General features: G+C 48.3%; 1 protein-coding gene and 1 pseudogene across 3 annotated transcripts; both read right to left on the reverse strand.

Moving 5' to 3' along the window:
• Window positions 1-2276: 2276 nt before the first annotated feature.
• On the reverse strand, window positions 2277-4631 carry LOC307107473 (putative testis-specific Y-encoded-like protein 3; annotated as a pseudogene). Its single transcript has 2 exons — window positions 4532-4631; window positions 2277-3552 (listed from the first exon to the last, which is right to left on the reverse strand). The product of its transcript is annotated as a putative testis-specific Y-encoded-like protein 3 (transcript).
• PLAGL2 (PLAG1 like zinc finger 2) lies at window positions 3740-20295 on the reverse strand. Of its 2 annotated transcripts, XM_079783376.1 has the most exons (3): window positions 20158-20295; window positions 14284-14657; window positions 3740-11075 (listed from the first exon to the last, which is right to left on the reverse strand). In XM_079783376.1, exons 2-3 carry the CDS (start codon window positions 14541-14543, stop codon window positions 9845-9847), a joined length of 1491 nt encoding a protein of 496 aa, XP_079639502.1. In that variant the 5' UTR covers window positions 14544-14657; window positions 20158-20295; the 3' UTR covers window positions 3740-9844. The 2 variants fall into 2 exon arrangements, with proteins under 2 accessions (XP_079639502.1, XP_079639503.1); XM_079783377.1 differs by lacking the exon at window positions 14284-14657.
• Window positions 20296-20321: the final 26 nt, after the last annotated feature.

The raw sequence follows: 20321 nt of genomic DNA on the forward strand, positions 1-20321 counted from the left end.
CTCCCCCAGAATGAAAGGTTTTTATTTTTTCATCATGTACACAGAAGATGAAAGTGCCATGAATCCTATTCTGATTGGACAAAGCCACCTCATGAACATTTGTTTAGAGTCAGAGATATCAGTTAGAGTGATGTCTATTACAACATGGCCCCTGGGACACAGAATCATAACCATCAGAGTTACAGATTTCTTTTTGGAGGCTATCCTCACAAAACACAGTAACAGTTTCCATTCTGAAGTCCTACAAAACCACCATTATTCAAACTACTTCTAAGTACAGGGTTATAATTAACAGGCCATAAAAATTTGATAACAATCAGGAATAGCCACATAAGTTCCCAATGGCATAAAATAATTACAATGACATTCTTGAAAATGTTCTCAACTAAAGGCAACAAGAAGGCCTCGACAGCTCAATTACCCCAGTGGGTGGAAATGGAGAAGGGGATGCATTACTTAAAAGCAGTGAAATGGAAAACATAGCATTTACTTTCTATACAAGTTTTTACCTGGACCAAGAGAACCCCTAAAGTTGCCGTGTTCTGGTAATAGTTCTTCTAATTTAAAAAAAAAAGTATTAGTGAACCAAAAAAGTTAAGAAGTCAGGGGGCTCTCTCCCTTTCACTCCATACAGCTGACTTGGGCTTCTGAGAGCACCTCTCCCCCGCCTCCGCCCTCCCACCAGCCCCCCTCATTATTTTGTGTCAAGACCTCCCCAAGTCCTGGGGAGCAGAAGACATAGCCTTCCATGGGAAGGGGCCGGGGTATTATCACCCCCAAAATAAAATGGAAACAGCCATGAAGGCCTGGAGAGGGGAACTTGGGGCGGGAGGATCCCACAGGGGGGATTGGACCTGGTGGAAGAAAGAGTTGGGCTAAAGTTAGTCTAAAAGAACACAGCATAAACAAAACAATGAGCTACCCCTGCTCCCGGGGCTCAGACCTCCTGGTCTCTGTTCAGCAGCCCTGCCCTCCCCCTTTGAAGACTCGACCTTGGTGAAGAAGGAGGGCATGGTAGCAGCCGGGACAAAGCCCAGCAGTCTATGAGCCAGCCCATCCTCTCGGGAGACAAAGAGGCAAATTAAACCACAAAGCCTGCTCCTCTTTATTAAAAAAACAACTTGCTCCTTCAATTGTTTATTTTCTGTTTCTGAGCTGTCACTTTAAAGAAAATAAATAGATGTGAGCTCTGGGCAGGTGTAGGCCCCATGACCAGAAACACCTCTTCCCCAGAACCCTCAACCTGGAAGCTAAAAACAGGTAGAGGCAAGGGAAGCTGGGTTCTATGGGAGTCCAGTGATGGGGGGTCAGGAAGGGAGGCTTCTGGAAGAGACCAGTCATTGCCCCTGCCTTGAGCTCATACCCAGATGTGCCAGAAGCAGAGTTCCTGGGGGTTTGGGAGATCTCTTGTGCATTTGCAGGTGGCCCACCTGAGTCGAAAGGCAGTCCTTGAGGTCCTTATAGACCTGGGAGCAGGCAAAAGGATTGGTGGCAAACTGGGCAAAGCTCATGAGACAGGTGATGGCCAGACATGGTAAGGTACAGCAGAGAATATTGGTAAGGTACTTCACAGACAGCGGGCTGTGAGATAGCACCAACATGGATAAGAGCAGCATGATCACAAAGAATGTGTTACCCACTGCTTCATGTCCTTGACCTCACCCATGCCCAACAGTGGTCTGCTGTCGCTGTGCCCATGCTGCCAGATGCTGAACAGTCCAGCAGTGTGGGGTAGCCTGGCCTGTGCTGGCGAAGCTCTGAAGCCCTGGAATGTCCAAGTCTGGTTGACAGCCAGCACAATGCACCCACTTCATTGTGGGTGATAAGATTCAGCTTGCCACAGCCCATGTGCATGGCCAGCATAAATATGAAGCCCAGCATATTATGGCCTTGAAGAGGCATTGGTCCTCCTAGCTATGACTTGTGGGAACCCATCTCAGAAATGGGTAGTAAGGCTAGGATCAAAGATAGGCCATGAAGGTGATGGCAGTACCGTATTTTCCAGCGTATAAGACGACTGGGTGTATAAGGTTTTCCTGGGTTAAAAAGTCGTTTTATACGCCGGAAAATACAGTAGTCCAATATATCTAATCCATTATATCTAATCCCATCAATATAGTCCAATATACCGTATTTTCTGGCGTATAAAATGACTTTTTAACCCAGGAAAATCTTATACGCCCAGTTGTCTTATACGCCGGAAAGTACGGTACATGTCTACAGCATTGGGTCTATAGACACTGTGGCATATGAGTCCCATGATGCATGAAGGCCACATGGAAACAAAAGAACTTGGCCATGAAGGTTACAGTCTTGGAGCTGCATCCACTAAATGTCTAGAGGGGCCAGAGTGTGTGGAGGAGAAAGCAGATGGCAGAGTGCCATTGTTGGCGTAAGCAGAGGTCCACAGGAGGCAGAAGGAAGTCTTATGTAGGTAGGGGCCAGGTCCCAGCGTGGGACTTAGCCACATTGGAACCCATAGGGCCTAGGAGGGGGCTCTGTGGGCCACCTTACTAGGCCTCACCTGGCTGTGTGGGGCCTATTCCCCAGTAAGCAGTACTGCAGTGGGTTGGGCCACAGATCCTCTTTAATAATCTGGGCAACCCTGTCAGCTTCTGGGAGGCTGTGCTGAGAACCTGATAAAGAAGCTTCGGACAGTCTCCCGGTTCCTGTGCACCCGAGCAGGTGGTTCCTGGCCCGGGTGCCATGGAATGCGAGTTGCAATTGACACCACCGGCCTGAGGATCTGCATTCATACTCCTTCACTGTCACCTGGTTCCGGAAGTAGGGGTTGCTCCAAAAGCAGAACTTGAACTTGCAGCCTATCCTGGCATTCCTAAGCTCCCTCATCTCCAAGTTGATCAGGTAGCAGAGCATATCTTCATCTCAACGGGTGCCAGAAAGAACTGGCCCCAGATTGGTAGGGCGCTGGCGGTGAAGTGCGGGGCTAATCATGGCTGACAGCTGCGGGTGGTTCAGGAAGGTGGTGACCCAGAAGCCAGGAATAGTCTGGATAATGAATCTAAGGACTAGGTTCATGCGCCCATACCTGCGCTCAAGCTGCAGATAGGCCCGGTTGGCCTGGGCACTCATGGCCTCCAGCTTCCAGTGGATGGCCTCCAGTGGGTCCATAACTGGGCCATCAAGGTTTAGGGGTACCGGTCCTTCCTGCGCCTCCGTCCTTCTCTGCCACCTCCAGCTTCTCTGCCACCTGCTGCTCTTGCACCTCCCAATCGGCCTCCTCCAAGAAGATGGCGCCCTCCTCAATAATCACTTCTTCCGCCTTCCCGCCCGGCTTCAGCACGAGCCCCCCCAACCCCTCTACGCCACGGGTTTTTGGGGCCTCGCCCCCAACAAGGCCGTTTTCCAGGTTATGATCAGTCGCTGCGGAGGCCGCTTCCCGACTCCCAGGACCTGGCGAGGTGGTCCCGGGGCCGGCTGCGAGTCTGGGTGCCCGCATTCCCCGGCTTCTCGGGCCCAAGCCGCCAAGGCCAGGCGTGAGCCCCCGCTCTTGTGCGGGGCCGGGCGGCAGGCGCGCGGTGGTTTCCAGGACTTAAGCACCCTCCTCCGCCTTCACCTGCGGAAGCCTCTGGCCTGAAGGGGCTCGGGGGCTCTGTCAACAAAGGGGACTCCGCGAGAGTGGCAGCTGGCGGAACGTCTGGTCTCCAACTCCTTGGCGCGCGCCCTCTTATTGGGAGGTGATTCGCTAGGGTCGCCCGGCTGAGGGAGGGGGGGCGGGGCAGAGAGGGGGAGGCGGGGGTCGCGAGGGGCCAGGTCTGGCCGAGGAGCAGGGAACTTCCCGGTGGGGATGAAACATCCGGTGCCAGACAGAACTGGCCCACTATTAGTAGGGCGCTGGTGGTGAAGTGCGGGGGTGTACCAAGCAAGGAGCAGCTCCGAGTAAGCATCAGGGGCCAAGCCCAACCCCTGGTTATAGACAGAATTTTCCATCACAGCTACCAGCCAGGCGATTACCGTTCCCCCCATCTGTGGTGGGCAGGTGGGAGTCTCCAGGTGCCCCCAGTCCTCTGCAGCTTTGGGGTAGCTGTAGGACACCTTGCAGCTTTGCACTGGATAAATTACTCAGGCATATGCAGAGGGGCTCAAGAGTATCCCTTGCAACCAAACTGCGTGCTGCAGTTGACAGTATTTGACAATTGATCAGCACATGGAGATGCTCAAACTATGTGAAGAAAGGAGAAACAAGGTCAGAGAAAAAGGATCTGGGGCAAGGGAGGGTCTCAAGTACTGCCAACCAGGGAACAAGTGGCATCTGCCTGGTTTCATCCCTGCCAGCTGGGCCCTTCTGGCCAGTAGGCTGAAAGGTAGACAATTTGACTTAGACTCTGGGGCTAGCCCTTGGCTCTGTACCAAACATTTCACAAATGTGAACTCGAGTCTGAAGTGCAGGGTCTGTGTGCTTGAATAGGTAAGAGATTGGATGGACCAGTCCCTGCAGCCCTGATCCTACAAATGCATCCGTTCCTGTGGTCTTGGCTTTGAAATGTGTAGCCTGTGGAGGTCAATATACCTATGTCCCTGTTCTGCCTTGAAGTTCTTGCCACCTCCTCCAGAAAGCCTTCATCCTCCCCTGGCACAATGGATAAGATAGTCTGAGCCCGCAGGACCATCCTGGGGCACAAACTCCCTAGAGGGCAAGGTGGATTTCATTGGGGCGCTAGCCAGAGATCTGACCCATTGAGATGGACAGTGAACATTTGTCAAGTGGAAGGCCAAAGAGATGAAGGGCCAACCCACTGCCCTTTTTACACACAACACCTGTTACACACATTAATTCTTGTTAATGCCCCTTGGACTCCTGGGTTGGACTCCAGAGTTGCACTGCTTGGCTAAGGACACTGGCTCCAGACCACAGAAAAACAAGCTCAGTCTGAACCCTGGATGGGGGGATTTTAGCACAAGTGATGGGACCCAGGAGAGTGATAACTACCTTTATTAGCGACTGGCCAAGCCATGTCAGCCTCTCAAGTTTGTCTGAACCTAATGGATCGGCACAAGTGAGCAAGGTCAGGTCCTAGCTCTGTTACTTACCAGTTGTGCACTGTGAGCAGTGGATAACATTTTTCTTGGACAACCAGTATCCATTCATTCTTCTTCATAATAGTACCTCAAATTTCCTTTGAGAAACAAAATTTTCCCGTCTCAACCTTGTCATCACTGGCTTTTGGTGACTGGTTTGGGGATAGCACAGAATCCCCTCAAGGCCAATAAGATAGGAGATGCTTACTGGGGCTTTTGTGAATAAAAGGACTCCCTTTCTCTTCCTGGTCAGCACTGTGTGAGAATAACAGATCTGGAATCATAGCAGCACTCTACTCCTACACAAAGGGACAAGCCACTTTGTAGGCCCCGAGGATGCAGTCACAACTGTGCAAGATAGGGCAGAAAGAAATCAGAATGCTCAGACCAACCTTTTGAATTGCTGGATCAATCCTAACCTAAAGACTAATCTACATTTGGCATTTTCAGTTTCATGAAATCATTAAGCCAATTTGATTTTCCTGACCTTTGCATCCAAGATTAAGTGATAATATGATGCCACTTTCCTCAAAGGCATCCTAGATCTTTTATTTCAAACTAGAAGCCCGTTGCACAAAGTTTCGTGCAATAGACCTTCCTTCACCTGGCTGCCGATACCAGTTTTCCGCCAGCAGCAGTTTTCCTCTGGCCACCGCCCCCCCTCATCCTGTCAGCCCAATTGGCCACCCCAAGTCCCGCTCCCAGCCTGCCGCCGGCCCAATCGTGGGTGTAGTGGAGTGATAGTTATTTGCATACTTCCCTTTTATTAGGTAGGAATGCAGTTTCTAGGTGCCAAAGTGTAGGTCGCTCCTGTCTGTTCTATACTCATCATCTCCTTAGATGCTAAAGATGTTTGGAGGTTCCAATTCTTCCCCAGACTCTCTCCAACCCTTTCCCAATCAGATAGGTTCACAACTTCCAAACACATCATTCAGAAGTTTTTAATAAACAACTTCATTATAAAAACTTTTTTTTGAAAATGTAATTCTGTAAAACATTGAAAATCTACTTTAACAAAGATATGCCCTGTGCATTTTCTAATGGCACTTATATTTTACAATTAAAAACCTTGTTTTATATAAAGCCAAAAATACTCCAAGAGGTTATTCACTGTTTACAAAGTGCTAGAAGGTTTTTGTCTTGTATCTTTCTCTTTAAATAATCTGGCATTACGAAAGAGAGGCTCCAAAGCCTTTGACCACTGGGAGGGAGGGGGGTGTATGAGAAGAAGTGGTATTTCAGGAGCTCTAGTGCCGAATATTCAGAGGTGGAGATGTGCATATGGGGAGAATCCACTAAGAAAATCAGCTTATATCTGAAGAAATTGGAATAGAATACTTCTTCCAAACACCTCAACAGAGGCACTAGATTATCATGGTGAATCCTTCTCCTGTCAGAACCACAACACCCTCCTCCCTAGCCACAGCCCCTACTATCCAGTGGTGAAGGTCACAGCCAATTCCTTCCACAGCAGGTTCAGAGCTCCAGGAGAGGCCAGGGTGGGGTCCCAGAGGAATCTGGATTTTTCTGGCCAACACCTGCCTAAGGCAAAGTTTATTACATAAATATCCTTGTTAAAAGCAAAATATTGATCCTGTACAATATAAATTGTTTTTTTTAAAAATCGTGTTTACAAACAGCTCCTAGATAAAGAGGGGAGATGGATAGAGGGGTGGAAAAAACAACTACCAAAAAGAAGGGGGGGTGGATTTAAAGGGCTACTAGGGGAAAGTTTAGGGTAGTGGGAGAATTTCAACTTAGGACAATATCTACGAGCAAAAAAGTAATCACACCTGCTTCCCAGATTTCCATTAACAAAATGCCATTTGTAAAAGGTTGGGGAGAAAAGCCTCATTGGTGCTCCTTTCCCTGCCTCTCACCCCTTTACGATGTGCACAGATCCTTGGTCTGACAGAGCTGGGCATGCTGTCCTCTGGCCCCAGGACTGCACTCAACCGTGACCAGCTACTGTGCAGGGTGGGAGGTGTCTGCCCCCATTCAGGGCAGCTCATCGCTGACAGAAGTTAGAGGAGATGGTGGGGAAAGGGGACATTACTACCCCTTTTTCCTGGTCCCTGTTTGGTCTCTGCCACATGCCCCTCAGGCTCGCATGGCCTCAGTAAGGGTACTGAAGTGAGTTTGGTACTGAGTGTAGGATAAAGCTATTCTTATCCTTTGAACAACCAGGTCAATAAGGCTTTTTTTTTTTTTTTTTTTTTTTTAAATTATGAAAAGGGAGGTTTAAGGAACAGCTAGGTGGCTATGGTAAAAAAAAGTAAAGGCAGATGTACCTCTGCATTTGCCAAGTTCACAGTGATAGGGAAATTCCTTGTGGGTGGTGAGGGCACTGAAGGAAGAGGAAAGGGAGCAGGAGGGAAAGAAGGGGAGGAGGCAAGGCTCCAATTACAAGGTTTTAAATAGTTGCTCTGCCTGTCCTATGAGTTTCCCAGCATCACTAATGGCGGAGAGGATTCAAGGAAGGGACAGGAAAGAGCAGGCAGAAAGGAGGGGTCTCCCCTAACAGCCTGAGACTATATTCTGTGGCCAGAGGCCCATTTGCCTCTGTAAACTATGGGTGCAGGGAAGGTGGTAAAGGGTTACTGGGTCTAGTGATGAAGACCAGAGACAAGGAGAATGGCAGCACTGAGTCCTGCTTGGATCCTCACATACCATTTCCTGTAATACGAGTCCCAATAACATGCACAGCATGCAGGAGGTGGCTGCGTACCAAGGTGGACGCTTTTTTAAAATAAACCTTAATCAGTCCCTGGGACTCACTGAAACTAATTTTTAGAAGCAAATTACCTAGTCTGATTTCAACCTTGCCAGATATTTATATCTGGTTTTATTTTTTAAAGGTATCCCAAGATACCCTGCCTAAATCAAAACATGCTTAGTCACTCCACATTGCTTCCAATCAAGGGCTAGAGAGCTACATTTTAAGGCTTTCACCTCAAACAAAGAGTACTGGCCTGGGCTGAAGCAGAAGCCTGGGTCTTGGACCTGCTCAGTTTCTGATGATAGACCAAAGTTATATCTAGACGGAAGGGGAAGAGGGGGGGACTGGGAGGAGGCTGAGGCAGTTCCTCGGTAGTTTGTCCTGAAATCCTAGTGGAGAAGCCAGCATGAGGCACCTGCTATGAGAAGTGCCCAGAAACTGCTGGCTGCATCTGTAGGAGTTAACAGTAAAGAGGTAGAAGTGTGTTTCTGAATCAGAGTGGAGGAGTCTCAGGAGGGTCCCACATTGGTGGTCCCTGAGCTATCTCCCTTCCATGAGTGGGAAGAGTGCCCATGCAGAACTGAGATGAAGCAGGGATGGGGTTCAGCTGGGCAAGGGCTGTGCTGCCTGTGGCAGAGAGCCCCACAAGTCAGAACTAATCATTTGTTGCAAGTAATCTTGCTGAATATTGGGGGCAAAACGGAGGGGGGCCACACGAGGAAGGTGGAAGTTCTTTGATGGAGAGCAGAAAAGCCTATGTACAGTGGCCCTGAGTCCAAGGGAACTGCAAAGTAGAGGAGAGAGGAGGGACACTGTGGGTAAGAAAAGTTTGGTGTGGGAAGCAACGATGCACCCATAGATTAGGACTCAACTATCTGCCCAGTCCTAACTTTCTGAAAACTCCTCTTCCTACAGTTCCACAACTTCCTGGAAAAGGGACAGGTAAGAGACAAATGAGGGGCTCACACCCTCTCCTTTGCTATTCACACCAGCCTAGAACCGAAGCCCCTCCTTCAAAGACTCCTGATAACAGCGCATGATGCTCACGGTAGGGGTTAGGGAATGGGGAGGTGATGGAAGTGGGCATGCCTTTTATTTCTTCCCCTCCCCAGTTCAAGAGGAGAATGAGGGGGTCATGATGTATACTTGGAGAAAAGTAGAATTGCAGACCTGTGAGAAAACTGCTCCAATCTTCTTGCCTGTCTCCTGCAGACACTGCTGAGGAAGCCAGGAACAGACACAGTCATGGAAGATGGCAGAGACTGAAGCAGTCCAAAGTCAGTTTATTTCCCCACAGGGGAAAAATATGACCTCAAGTGAAGAGAAGTCAGTGAGACCCGACTCCGCCTTGTAAACAGGGCTCCGGTTAACACCAGGTACCAAAAGGTTCCAGCTGGTGCCAACTGGAATGGACTGGTGGGAATGAATTCACGGTGTGTAAACAATGTTCACTGCAATCATTCTAAGGCTAACAGCTCGGCAAGGGAGGTGAAATGGTGTGTCTGAAGCGACTGTGTAAACAGTACTGTTGCTGGACAACACTGACTGAAAATGGAGGTGCTGGTACAGGAGGGATGGGATGATGGGGAAGAATAGAGGCCTTCTCTCCTGCCCGCTGGTTGGAAGCAGGTGATGGAGCCAAGTGACCCTCTGCCGTCAGGGCCTGACCAACTGTGTGGGTCTGCAGGTTGGGACCAGAAGGCGGGCTTCTTCGGCTATTTTTCTCGAGGTCATCCAAAGTGAAACCCTCTGTGTCTCCAACAGGTCACCCCTTCTCCAAAGAGAATGAGGTTCTGACACTTTGGAGAAAGAGAGGACTAAGTGTGGCTCCCGATTCAGATAAAAAAATAAAAATACCTGAAGTCCTATAGTATGTGATCTTTTCATGGGGTTGGGTCTCAAAGCTCCTCTTGGAACTGATCCTGGAGCCTGAGCCCCCGAACCAAGTGCTCCATACAGATACTGGATTTTTTTCTGTTTGAACCCAGCTCTGAAAGCTCAGCTGCCGTTATGGGGGATGCAGATAGGATGGGTACTGAAGCACCCTGACAGAGTTCAAGACTGAACTGAGGGCCTCCTTCGGGGCTACTGGAATGCCTGGTGGAAACGAGGCAGGGTGGTGGTGCTCAGGCCAGAGGTGAAAACAGGAGGCAAGGAGTGCAGAGGCCCGAAGTTCAGAGGTCCCCCAGCTCCTGGGGAATCTTGAGGCTGAGCTTGCAATGTGGTGAGCAGGGGCTGTGCCTCAGCCTGGGAGTAGCCCATGACCAGGCCTCCTGTGGCCCCAGGAGGGTTACATGAGGGCAGGTTGAGTGGAAGAAAGCCCAGTAAGTGGGAGAAGTCCACATTAGCAGCGCAGAGGGCCTCAGAGAGGTTGGCGGGGCTCTTGGTGAGCAGTGCTTCATCTAGGAGGGCCGCAGCTGCCGCCGGCTGAGGTGAGGCGGGCTGGGGTTCTGCGGATGAAAGAGACAGGCTTCCAGGAAGTTCCGCCATAAAACTATCCACCTCCACTTTGGGCAATTTGTCGGGCAAGTATGAGGTAGATCCAAGCTGGTATTTTGGAGGAAGCTGAGCTGGAGAAGAGATAGGTGAAGATTCCAGAGGATAGCTCATACCCATGGGCAGCGTGTTGTGCACCAGGGAGTGTGGCATGCCTGCACTGGGCATGGTAGGGATGTGGGCGCCATACATGCCCATGGGTAACATACTAGGGAAGGCCTTGGCCCCCATCATGTCCCGAGAGGCCATGCACAGCACAGGGCTCAGCTCTTCCTTCACACTGACTGTGGAGCTGCAGCTGAGTAGGCCTAACATGTCCACTGGCTCTGTCTTAATTTTGAGCAGCTCCTGCGAGTGGCTCTTCTTGACATGCCGTGTCAGGTGGTCCTTGCGGCCAAACCGCTGGGCACAGTACTGGCATAGGAAGTCCTTTCGGCCTGTGTGCACCACTAGGTGCCTCCGCACATCCTTACGAGTATAGAAGCGCCGGTCACAGTGGTCACAGGGGTGCTTCTTTTCCTTGGCACCCCCTGCTACCCGGCGTGAGTGGGCCTTCAGGTGCTCTAGCAGGGCCTGGGTACTCTCAAAGGTCTGCAGGCACACCTTACAGCTGAGGTCACCGTTGCTAGCGGCATGCATGGCCAGATGGCGCCGGTAGCCCAGCTTTGTATTGTAATTCTTACCGCACTCGGAACAGTGAAGAGCCTCTTTGTTGGGGTCGTGGGTCTGCAGGTGGTTCCGGAGATGGTCCTTGCGGTGAAACATCTTATCACAGTACATGCACTGGTGTGGTTTTTGGGCTGAGTGGGTAGCCATGTGCCTGGGATAGGGATGGAGGAAAAAAAAGGCAAGATCACAAGGGCTGGCCAGACAACTGAGGTGCCCATTATCAGGGAACTAGATATAAAAATTATGGTAGCGCCATGCAATGGAATGGATGGAATACCATGCCAACTATCACTGAGTGGCCAGATTATTATGATCTCTGAACGCATAATAATCTGGCCACTCAGTGTATATCCTATATAATAAAAGGCTACTATGCAAATTGTCCCCTTGACCAGGAGTTTGACCAGCAGGCAGGCAGGCCAACCACCCATGTCCCCTCCCACTGGCCAGGCTGGCCAGACCCCACCCATGCACAAATTCATGCACCGAGGCTCTAATACACACACACACACACACTCTGAATGGCCAGATTATTATGCGTTCAGAGATCATAATAATCTGACCACTCAGTGTATTCTAGATATCCTTGCCCACCTGAAGAATCATATATAGGGAGGGGGGCAAAAGTAGGGTTACAGTTGTCTGTATGAAAAACAATAATAAATAATAATACAAAAAACTATTTCATGTCCTCACACTGTAAACCTACTTTTGCCCCACCCTGTATATACTATTTTCTTTCAGCCTTGTGTATTTAGTAGCAAAACATCAGGAACAGCCCTGACCGGTTTGGCTCAGTGGATAGAGCATCAGCCTGCAGACTGAAGGGTCCCAGGTTCGATTCCGGTCTTGGGCATGTACCTTGGTTGTGGGCACATCCCCAGTAGGAGGTGTGCAAGAGGCAGCTGATTGATGTTTCTAACTCTCTATTCCTTTCCCTTCCTCTCTGCAAAAAATCAATAAAATATATCTAAAAAAAACAAAAGAACAAAACATCAGGAACAACCTAAATATTCATCAATAGGGGACTGGTTAAATAAATTATGATAAATTCATAAAATAACTCAACTTTTAAAAATAAGGCAGCTTTCCATGTACCCACAGGGAAAAGCTCCTAAAATACAGTAAATGGGGAAAAGCAATGAGACAGAAGAGTACATATAGACTGGCACTATGCATACAAAAAGAGGGAAATATGTGTAAGTTTGCTTATATGTGCTTAAAATATTTCTGGAAGGATATAAAAGAAACTGACAATATTGGTTGCCTTTGGGGAGAAGACACATGCAGCTTATGGGTGTGATGGAGCATTTTCATTGTACCTTTTAGTACCTTTCGAATTATGTGAATGTATTTCCTTTTTAATAAATTATATTTAAAAATTTTTAAATGACACAATAAAGGGAAAATGAAGTTTAGATAAACTTCCTGATCTGGGGCTGAGTCAAAAAAGGAAGTTCAATATAATGTATGCAATACAATCCCTTGTGAAAATAAAAAAGGAATACATGTTTGAATGCCTCAGCAAGGACACATAAGAAACTGACCCTCCCCCTCACCTCTCTGGGTGTCTTTGGGGAGGAGAATAGTGACTTCGAATGTGAAGACCATTCATTTTCACTGCATGTCCATTTGTACCACTTAAATTGTTTGCCATGTAAACCAGCAACATATTTTAAATGTTCTCATGGTACAGCAGTGTCCGTTGGTTTACCTGCTCCCTGCTGGCTGGAAAACAGCTCAGAGTCTAGGAATCACAATCCAGAGCTCCATAATACATTCAGAATCAACTCAGCAAGACTTTTAGGGCCGACCATTTGCTAGGCCCAGTGTGAGCTGAGTCATTAACCTTGTTCCCCATAAGAGGCTGAAAGCATGGAGCAGTCCCACCCACCAGTAAGTAAGTGGCAGAAACTAAATTTAAACACAGACCTTCCTGAGAACTGGGTTCACTTAGGTATGCCACCACTGTTTCTAGTATGGCACCCAGTGATCTTTTCTACCTAAAGAGCATCAAACCTCCCCATTCCTCTCATGCTACTCTCATGCTCACGCGTATGAGGGTTACTATTGACCTCCTATGACATAACTGACATGATAATGTATGAGAAGTGCTGAGTGACCCACAGCCTACTTCCCTCATTTAGCAAGTGAAGAAACTGAAGCTCAAAGAGGTTCAGTAACTAACCTAAGATCACACAATAGGTGGAGTCAGAGGTCATGCCTCCTGAACTAGGACCTTTCTTACAGCCTCCCACTGTCACCTAGACTGTCACTATGACAGTTTAAGAGGGAAGCATTTGAGATCATGCTCCCCAGCATATATCATCACTTTGGTTCAAATAAACACATAAAAATTCTCAAAAAAAAAAAGATGGTCTAACAGGACAGCTCCAACAGGCATTTACCTAAGACACAGGAGCACACAGAATCAAAGCATTCCTGAGGCCCACAGAACTGTCATGAGGGCAATTCTGGGCCCCTACTACCCTGTTACCTGTTTTAGTTCCTTCCTATCAACTGTTTTCCAGAGAAGGAACTGAGGCTTTCTGTGGTCATCTTGTTCATATATTTACCTATTTGCTCTCTGTCCACATTAAGACAGTAAACTCAAGGAGGACCAGCACTCCCATCTATCTGTGCCTGGTGTGTAGCAGGAGCTCAATAAATCATGATAGATGAATAGATAAAAGACTGCATCAGGCAGCTTATCTCATTTGTAAAGAGCATGTTCATGTTCCTTTAATAGAAAAGCAAGGATAAAATCAAAATTGCTTTTAGTTGGCCCCTTTCTCTTCAAAGCTGCTCTGCTTACATTCAATTTCACTTCAGCAGGGGTTCTTGGGCTTACAAGTTTCAGGAAAGCCACCAACCCAGAGGACACCAGGGACTCTACAGACACAGAAGTAATCATCTGAATGACAGGCTGGTTCAGTAGAAGAGGCACTGTAGTACCTAAGAAGCTATGTGACCTTGGGTAAGTTACTTTCCTACTCTGAGCCTCCACTTTAAAATTTATAGATTGGATCACAGCATCTCCTTTTCCTTCTAAAGTTCTAAGATGGATTCCTAATTTCTGGCCAAGATTTTCACTGTTACCTTACAGGAGTGGGGAAACGTATAGAAAAAAATGTTCAATCTAGTTTGTTCATGGTTATCTGATATTGTACCCACACATTCTAGTGTTTGAATAAAAAAACACCACCACTATTTTTTAGTGAGTGACCCCAAATGGTTGGAATTCAGGGTACATTTATGAGACAAATTAACCTCTACTCTTCTGTCACACTCAGTGGAGTCTCTCTGGCTTTGTCCTCTGGGAACCCCAGGACAGGAAGAGGTATGGGAGTGACACCTACCTATACAGCTTATACTTGGAGGCAAAAGACTTGCCACAGTGCAGCTGAGGGCAGCTATATGGTCTCTGCTCTGGATGGGGAAGGCTGTGAGGCCTCAGCTTCTCCCCATTTGAGAAGGGTGTCCCCGAGATTTCACATTGGCACTTCACTTGACTCTCCGCCTCCCGGCCCCGAGGCCTGGGAACTATTTTCCAGCCCACTTCCTCCTCCTGCTTTGCATCTTGAATCCAGGGGGGGACGCTGGTGAAAAATGTGGTCATGGCAAGGCTAATGGCGAAGGGCCATGTTACTCAGAAAGCCTCCCCATCGGCTTCACACGGGCTCTCTGCTCTGTCACAGCTTCCAACGCAGCCTTCAGAAAACAATCTCTTCACCTGAAATATTAGAACACCTGGTGTTAGGGCGCTCAATACCATGAAAATATGGGTTCTGGAGGCAAACAGAGCCCGGTCCCAATCCCAGCCCTTCCAATTACTTCCCTGAACGGTTTCCTCACATACAAAATAAGCTTAATAATCTCTTAAATCATAAGAATGTTTTGAAGATTAAATGAGATAATAGAAAACACTCAGCAAAGGCTGGGAACCTACTAAGTGCTTAGTGGTAACCATTATTCACTAGTACCACCTAGGCTACTAGAAACAAGATAATCTGAGGAAATAAAAGCCCTAAACTCCAAACTTTCTCTTCTACATCCTTCCCACTAAACTTAGAGCTAGCAGCATATCCTCTTCCTCCTCATTACCCTAACTCCCCCTCACCCACTATTTTCCACAATTCTCCTCCTCCTGGAGGTGCTAAGGAGCAATAAAATGCCCAAAAGGCAACGGAGAAGAGGAAAAGCCTTTACTTAGGAAATTTACACCCTGAAAAGTCAGCCCCTGTGTCAGATGGGTTTTTTTTTGTTTGTTTTAAATATGCCTCCTGCATGCCCCCTACTGGGGATCAGCCCACATCCTGACCATGTGCTCTGACTGGGAATCAAACTGGGGACCTCTTGGTCCATGGGACGAAACTCAATCCACTGAGCCACACCAGCCAGGCCAAATATGTTTCTTTGTAGCACATCAACATCAAGAGATTCTTTCTGAGGAGGCAACAGCACACTCAGCATTTCCACTAAACCAGTGCTGGTCCCATCATGCCCTCCACTGCTTCTCTGAGTCTTTTTGTCTCGGGCCCAGACCATTCTTCTTTAGCAAACCTGTCCAATACCCCAAGCTGCTGAGTGGCCCCTCCTATAGAACTTCACAGTGCACATTCATTTCTCCATTACAAGCAGGTTAACAACATACTTGCATTAGAACTTAGTTTCCTCCACCAAACTCTGATTCTTTGAGGGCTCAGAACATCTCTTTCATCTCCATACACCTAGCATCTAGAAAAGGACCCTCAACTTTCTTTTAGATGAGTAAATTAATCGTTGAGTATAAGTTGATTCTCATAGGCTTAACTTAGACTCAGGAAGTTCTGGTTTAAACTGGGTTACAGCACTTCCAAAGTGTGAAGCCATTACCCTGAAGTATGATCCTTTCTTTTATTGAGTAGAAGGGGTAGGGATTGGGGAGGGGTGAGGCTGAAGCAAGTGTCAGTACTTCTTTCCTGACATCAACTCAGACGAAGAGGATAGGAGTTATCAAACTGATTCTCAAAAGGGGAACAACAGATCCACATTCACACTCACAAGCACATCACAGAGTACCAATTGCAATGCAACTTGCTACAACAGGGATTCCCTTTGAAGAGGTCATGCCAAAATATGGTCATGAGACCTTTCCATGTGAAGGGAGCCGAGAGGGTATCTGGGGGTTGTCCACGAGAATCTGGGGAGGGCGCCAACCATACAAACTAGCTGTGAGCCACAGAATGCTTGCTCAGCTCATTAGCAACTGCTGCTTACAGTGACCATTCATCCAACAGACGGGCCTTGAACAAGATGATAGGATCAGCGGGTTCATGCCCTAGAGAGCTTTGCTCATCATTAACATGAGCTATGTCCTGTTCAGGAACCATTCCACTTGTTGAAGAAACGTTGCAATGTAATATGATAAACATTTCCCCATCATGAGTGAAGATTTGCCTAGAATGATCTGCACAAAGGTGGCTGCACTTTGCATGAATCACAAGCTGGTGAGGTATAGCTAGCACCAAAAACTAGTCCCACTTGAGCCTTCAAGTCAAGGCATATTTACCTACTTCATTATAAACCTCAAAGGTCCCTGATGTCTTGCTTTCAATGTTTAAGTATCCTCCTTCTTCACAAGGGTAGAATTACCTGTTTATAATACCAGCAATTACTATACACCTTGGAATTGGGTAGATAGGAAGCTCAAGTTTGAAATGTCTAATTTGGAGGGGATTTCCTTTACCTTCAAAGTCAAATTCTGCTTCCTCTTGATATCTGAAATCACGCACCTCAACCTCTGGAAAGTTGGGAATGGCAGCCAGAGGGAAGCAAGTTGTACCACTCTGGCTACTGTGAGAGGGGAGCCTAGCCCTGGAAATTCCGCACAAACTCAGAAAGAGAGCAGTACATCCCCCACCTCCCACACGTCCACCTCATCTGTTCTCCTGAACAAGCACAAACAAGACACAGCAATTTAGTATGAGTAATGGGCTTCTAGGAAACAGGCTCATGAGGCTGTACTCACAGAACCAAAGGAGGAAGCCAGCAGCCATGTGCTTGCCTTGATCTGCATTTAATGGGGCTAAGGCTTTAAAAAGAAAACAGCCAACACCCTGATCCTTCTTACCCTAGCTTTTAAAAAGGCACAGCGGAAGTCCTCACCTACAGTCACTGAAAAGCTGTTGGATAACCAAAGCTGCTAGTGTTACCTTAAGGAGTCCTTTTGGGAATCTAGTCTCTCTCCCTCTGTCCTTTGTCTGCAAACTCCTCTCCTCCAGAAAGAATCCTGAGCTTTTCTCACATCATCAGGCCTATTCCTTCAGTTCTTCCTTGGCAAAACTGTCAAAGAATTCTGCTTCTCTTTCAAAGCTGCTCTTCTGGTCTCACATGCTAACTTTAACTACAGAGAAGCTGACAGAACCTGTTCCCATAAAACAAACACAATCACTCCCAGTTACTGGTATAACTCAGTATATTTTCATCCTAAGATTCCTTCTGGCACCTGATCTGAAGAGGGAGGTAGCGTGGAAAGAACCTTGGACTTGCTATCAGAAGAGCTGCCACTCACTGGCTGTGAAACTATGGGCAGGTTATTTTGTTTCTCTGAACCTCCGTTTCCTCAATTTCTAAGATAGAGATTTATTGAGAACATTTGAGATCTTGCTTTCTGACCTCAGTCTGGCTGAAATAAATGGTTATAAAATTTTTTAAAATAAAATTGAGATTTATTATCCTTAACTATAATATTCTCATGGAGGATTAAGTGAAATAATACTCCTGAAAGCATCTGACATATAAAAATGTGTGAATACACAGTGTCATCTCGGACATCTAATTTGTGTCTGCCTCTTTTCCACATGGGGCCTGAGTAGGGCTACTTTTCCCCCTCCCCTTTAATGTTACTTTTCAGACCTCAGCTTCCTTCCCTTCCCATCATCTCCCCAGAATGCAACCTTCCCCTTTTCCCCTCACAATTAACCCTCAGTCATCCCCTCTAACCAGTCCCTCTTTACTTTACCTTCCTGGGCCAGAGTTCTCTCACTTTAGGCATCTCTTCTATTATTAAGTCTCTGTACAAGTGCCTGCTAAAAACTCTGTATGGCCCTCTTAGGAAGCTGAAAGGAGACCAGTTGCTCCCTAGTCTGTCTGTCCTCTGTTGTGAGCCATCATACCCGCTGCCTTCTGATGAAACTAGTTTTTATGATGTTACATCATCTCTATAGAAACTGTGTTCTTTCTCCATTATTAGCCTGTTTCCTCATCTGTAAAGCTAAAAATACTAACCTCACAGGCTTGTTGTAAGGATTATGTTAGTCAGGTATGCAAAGAGCTCAGCAGAGGGCCTCTCTTGCAGGAAGTACCCAACAAAAGGCAGCTATTATCTTTGCCTTTGTATTGAGTTGCCTGTTCCCACCTTCTGCTGCCACTAGAATTCTCCCAACCCTCTCAAAACGCTGTTGAGAAACAGCCCTCCTACAGCAAGGAAAGGGTTAATCTCTAAGTGTTCTTAACTAGAGAGACCCACAGAGGATTAACAGCTCCACTTCAGTGACTACCCTAAAATAGCTTTTATCCCTCCTGCCTAAGAGCTACTTGGGGATCTGAAGAACTCAATTCAACACCTGCCGAGGAGGAAACACACCCTGGAACCCATTCCTTGGGGTGGATAGAATCTTCCCTTAAGCAGAACCCAAAATAGCAACTGGGAAATTATAAATAGACTTAAAGAGAAAAAAAACAACAACAACAGATCCTGACCTGGGCACCAGAAATGAATCCAAAAGACACACTGACTGGCTGGAAAACAGTGGGGAGCAGAGAATGAGAATAGCTGCCCCCCTCACTCCCTCTCTCACACACACTGGGGAGTGGTGGGAGAATTAAATTACAGAGGCTGGAGAGCCTCGGTGACTTGCATCATTCCTTCCAGGAGACATCAAACTGGATTAACAGGGGTTGGATCTACTCTGGGGCTGCTAGTTCTGTCAGTTCAGACGGGCCCTCTCTCGAGTCCCTTTGACTCTCATTCCGGCTGCCTCCCACTCCTGAGGAAGCCTTGAGAAAAGGCCTGTAACTCACTACAGCCCCGTTTTCGCGAAGAGGAAAGCTGATTAGGTACCCACCCCCACCCCTGTCCCAATCTGGTGACCTTACCTGGGGGTGGGGGTGGGGGATTAGAAACCCAAGGCCAGCCCCTATCACCGTCCTAAACTGACAGATGGAAAAACACACAAGCCAGAAGACAAGCTACACTGGCAGGTGAAAGCACCAACAACTCCCCCACACCAGTTGTCCCCACGTCGTCCACCTTACAGGTCCCTTCCCCCACCGAGCTGGGGCCATAGTGTGGGGCTGGAACTGCAGGGAACCACTTGGCTCCCCCAGCAGCTTCTAGACTCTAGACTTCTAGAGTCTAGAAGGTTTCATTCTTCTGGGGCTGGGAGAGATGGGAGTGGACGGGACGGCTGCCGGGGAAGGAACAAATTCGGGGCTGGGTTTGGAGATCTCGGGAATGGAAAAAAAAAAGGGCAAGTATGGCAAGGAATCATGAGCAAGCTAACTGGATCTCTAAGGGACCCCCACACACACACACCAAAAAAAAATAAAAATAAAAGACATTGGGGAATTATGAGGACTGGAAGGTTCCAGATAGTCACAAGTGAATTCCCCGAATTTCAAGAGTCTGGAAATGGGTGTTCGGATAGAAGTTACCTAAATTTAGGGAATACGGTCACTGCGGAGGGAACTGTAGTAGGTCCTATCTGGGTTTCTAAAACCAAAACCAAGTATTTGAGGGAAGCCTCGAAAAGGGTTGTGAGGTTCTGGAAAATGAAACAGAGGGTAAAGAGCGGGCTCTTTGGAGCAGGGAGGGGGGTCTGTAGGTCCGAGTAGGCGTGTCCGCGGGGAGCGAGCAGGTGCAGCTTCTCTGGGTCCCCAGGGACCCTGGGGGTCGGGGGTAGTGGACCCTTCGGGCTGCGTCTCCGAGTCTCGGAAGGGGGGTGGGGGGGCAGTGGAGTTTCTTCGCGTCCCCCAGACCCAGGTATCTGGTCCGGGGAGAGTTTTCGTCCCCATGGGGCCTATCTGGGCCCGGGCTGACGCAGAGGGGGCCCCGGTCGGGGGTGTGGACGACCGCGCTGAGGGGCCCAAGAAGAGGGGCGCCGTCGCTCCGGGTGCCGGGCGCGCGGGCGCAACGAGACGGCCTCCCGCCCCGCTCCCCGCCGTCCCCTGGGGCCCTCGCCGGCACTCACCGCGCTCGGGGCCCCGCACTGCGGGCCGGGCCGCGCTCGGGCTCCGCCAGGCCCGCTCAGGCCCCGGTAGTGGCGGCGGTCGGGCCATTGTACGGTGCATTGTGGGAGCCGCGCGAGCGGGCGCTCGGGCAGTGGAGGGGGCGGTGCCGCGGGATCTCTATGGT

Source organism: Cnephaeus nilssonii, assembly GCF_951640355.1.
Source record: "Cnephaeus nilssonii genome assembly, chromosome: 11".
Classification (NCBI taxonomy): domain Eukaryota; kingdom Metazoa; phylum Chordata; class Mammalia; order Chiroptera; family Vespertilionidae; genus Cnephaeus; species Cnephaeus nilssonii.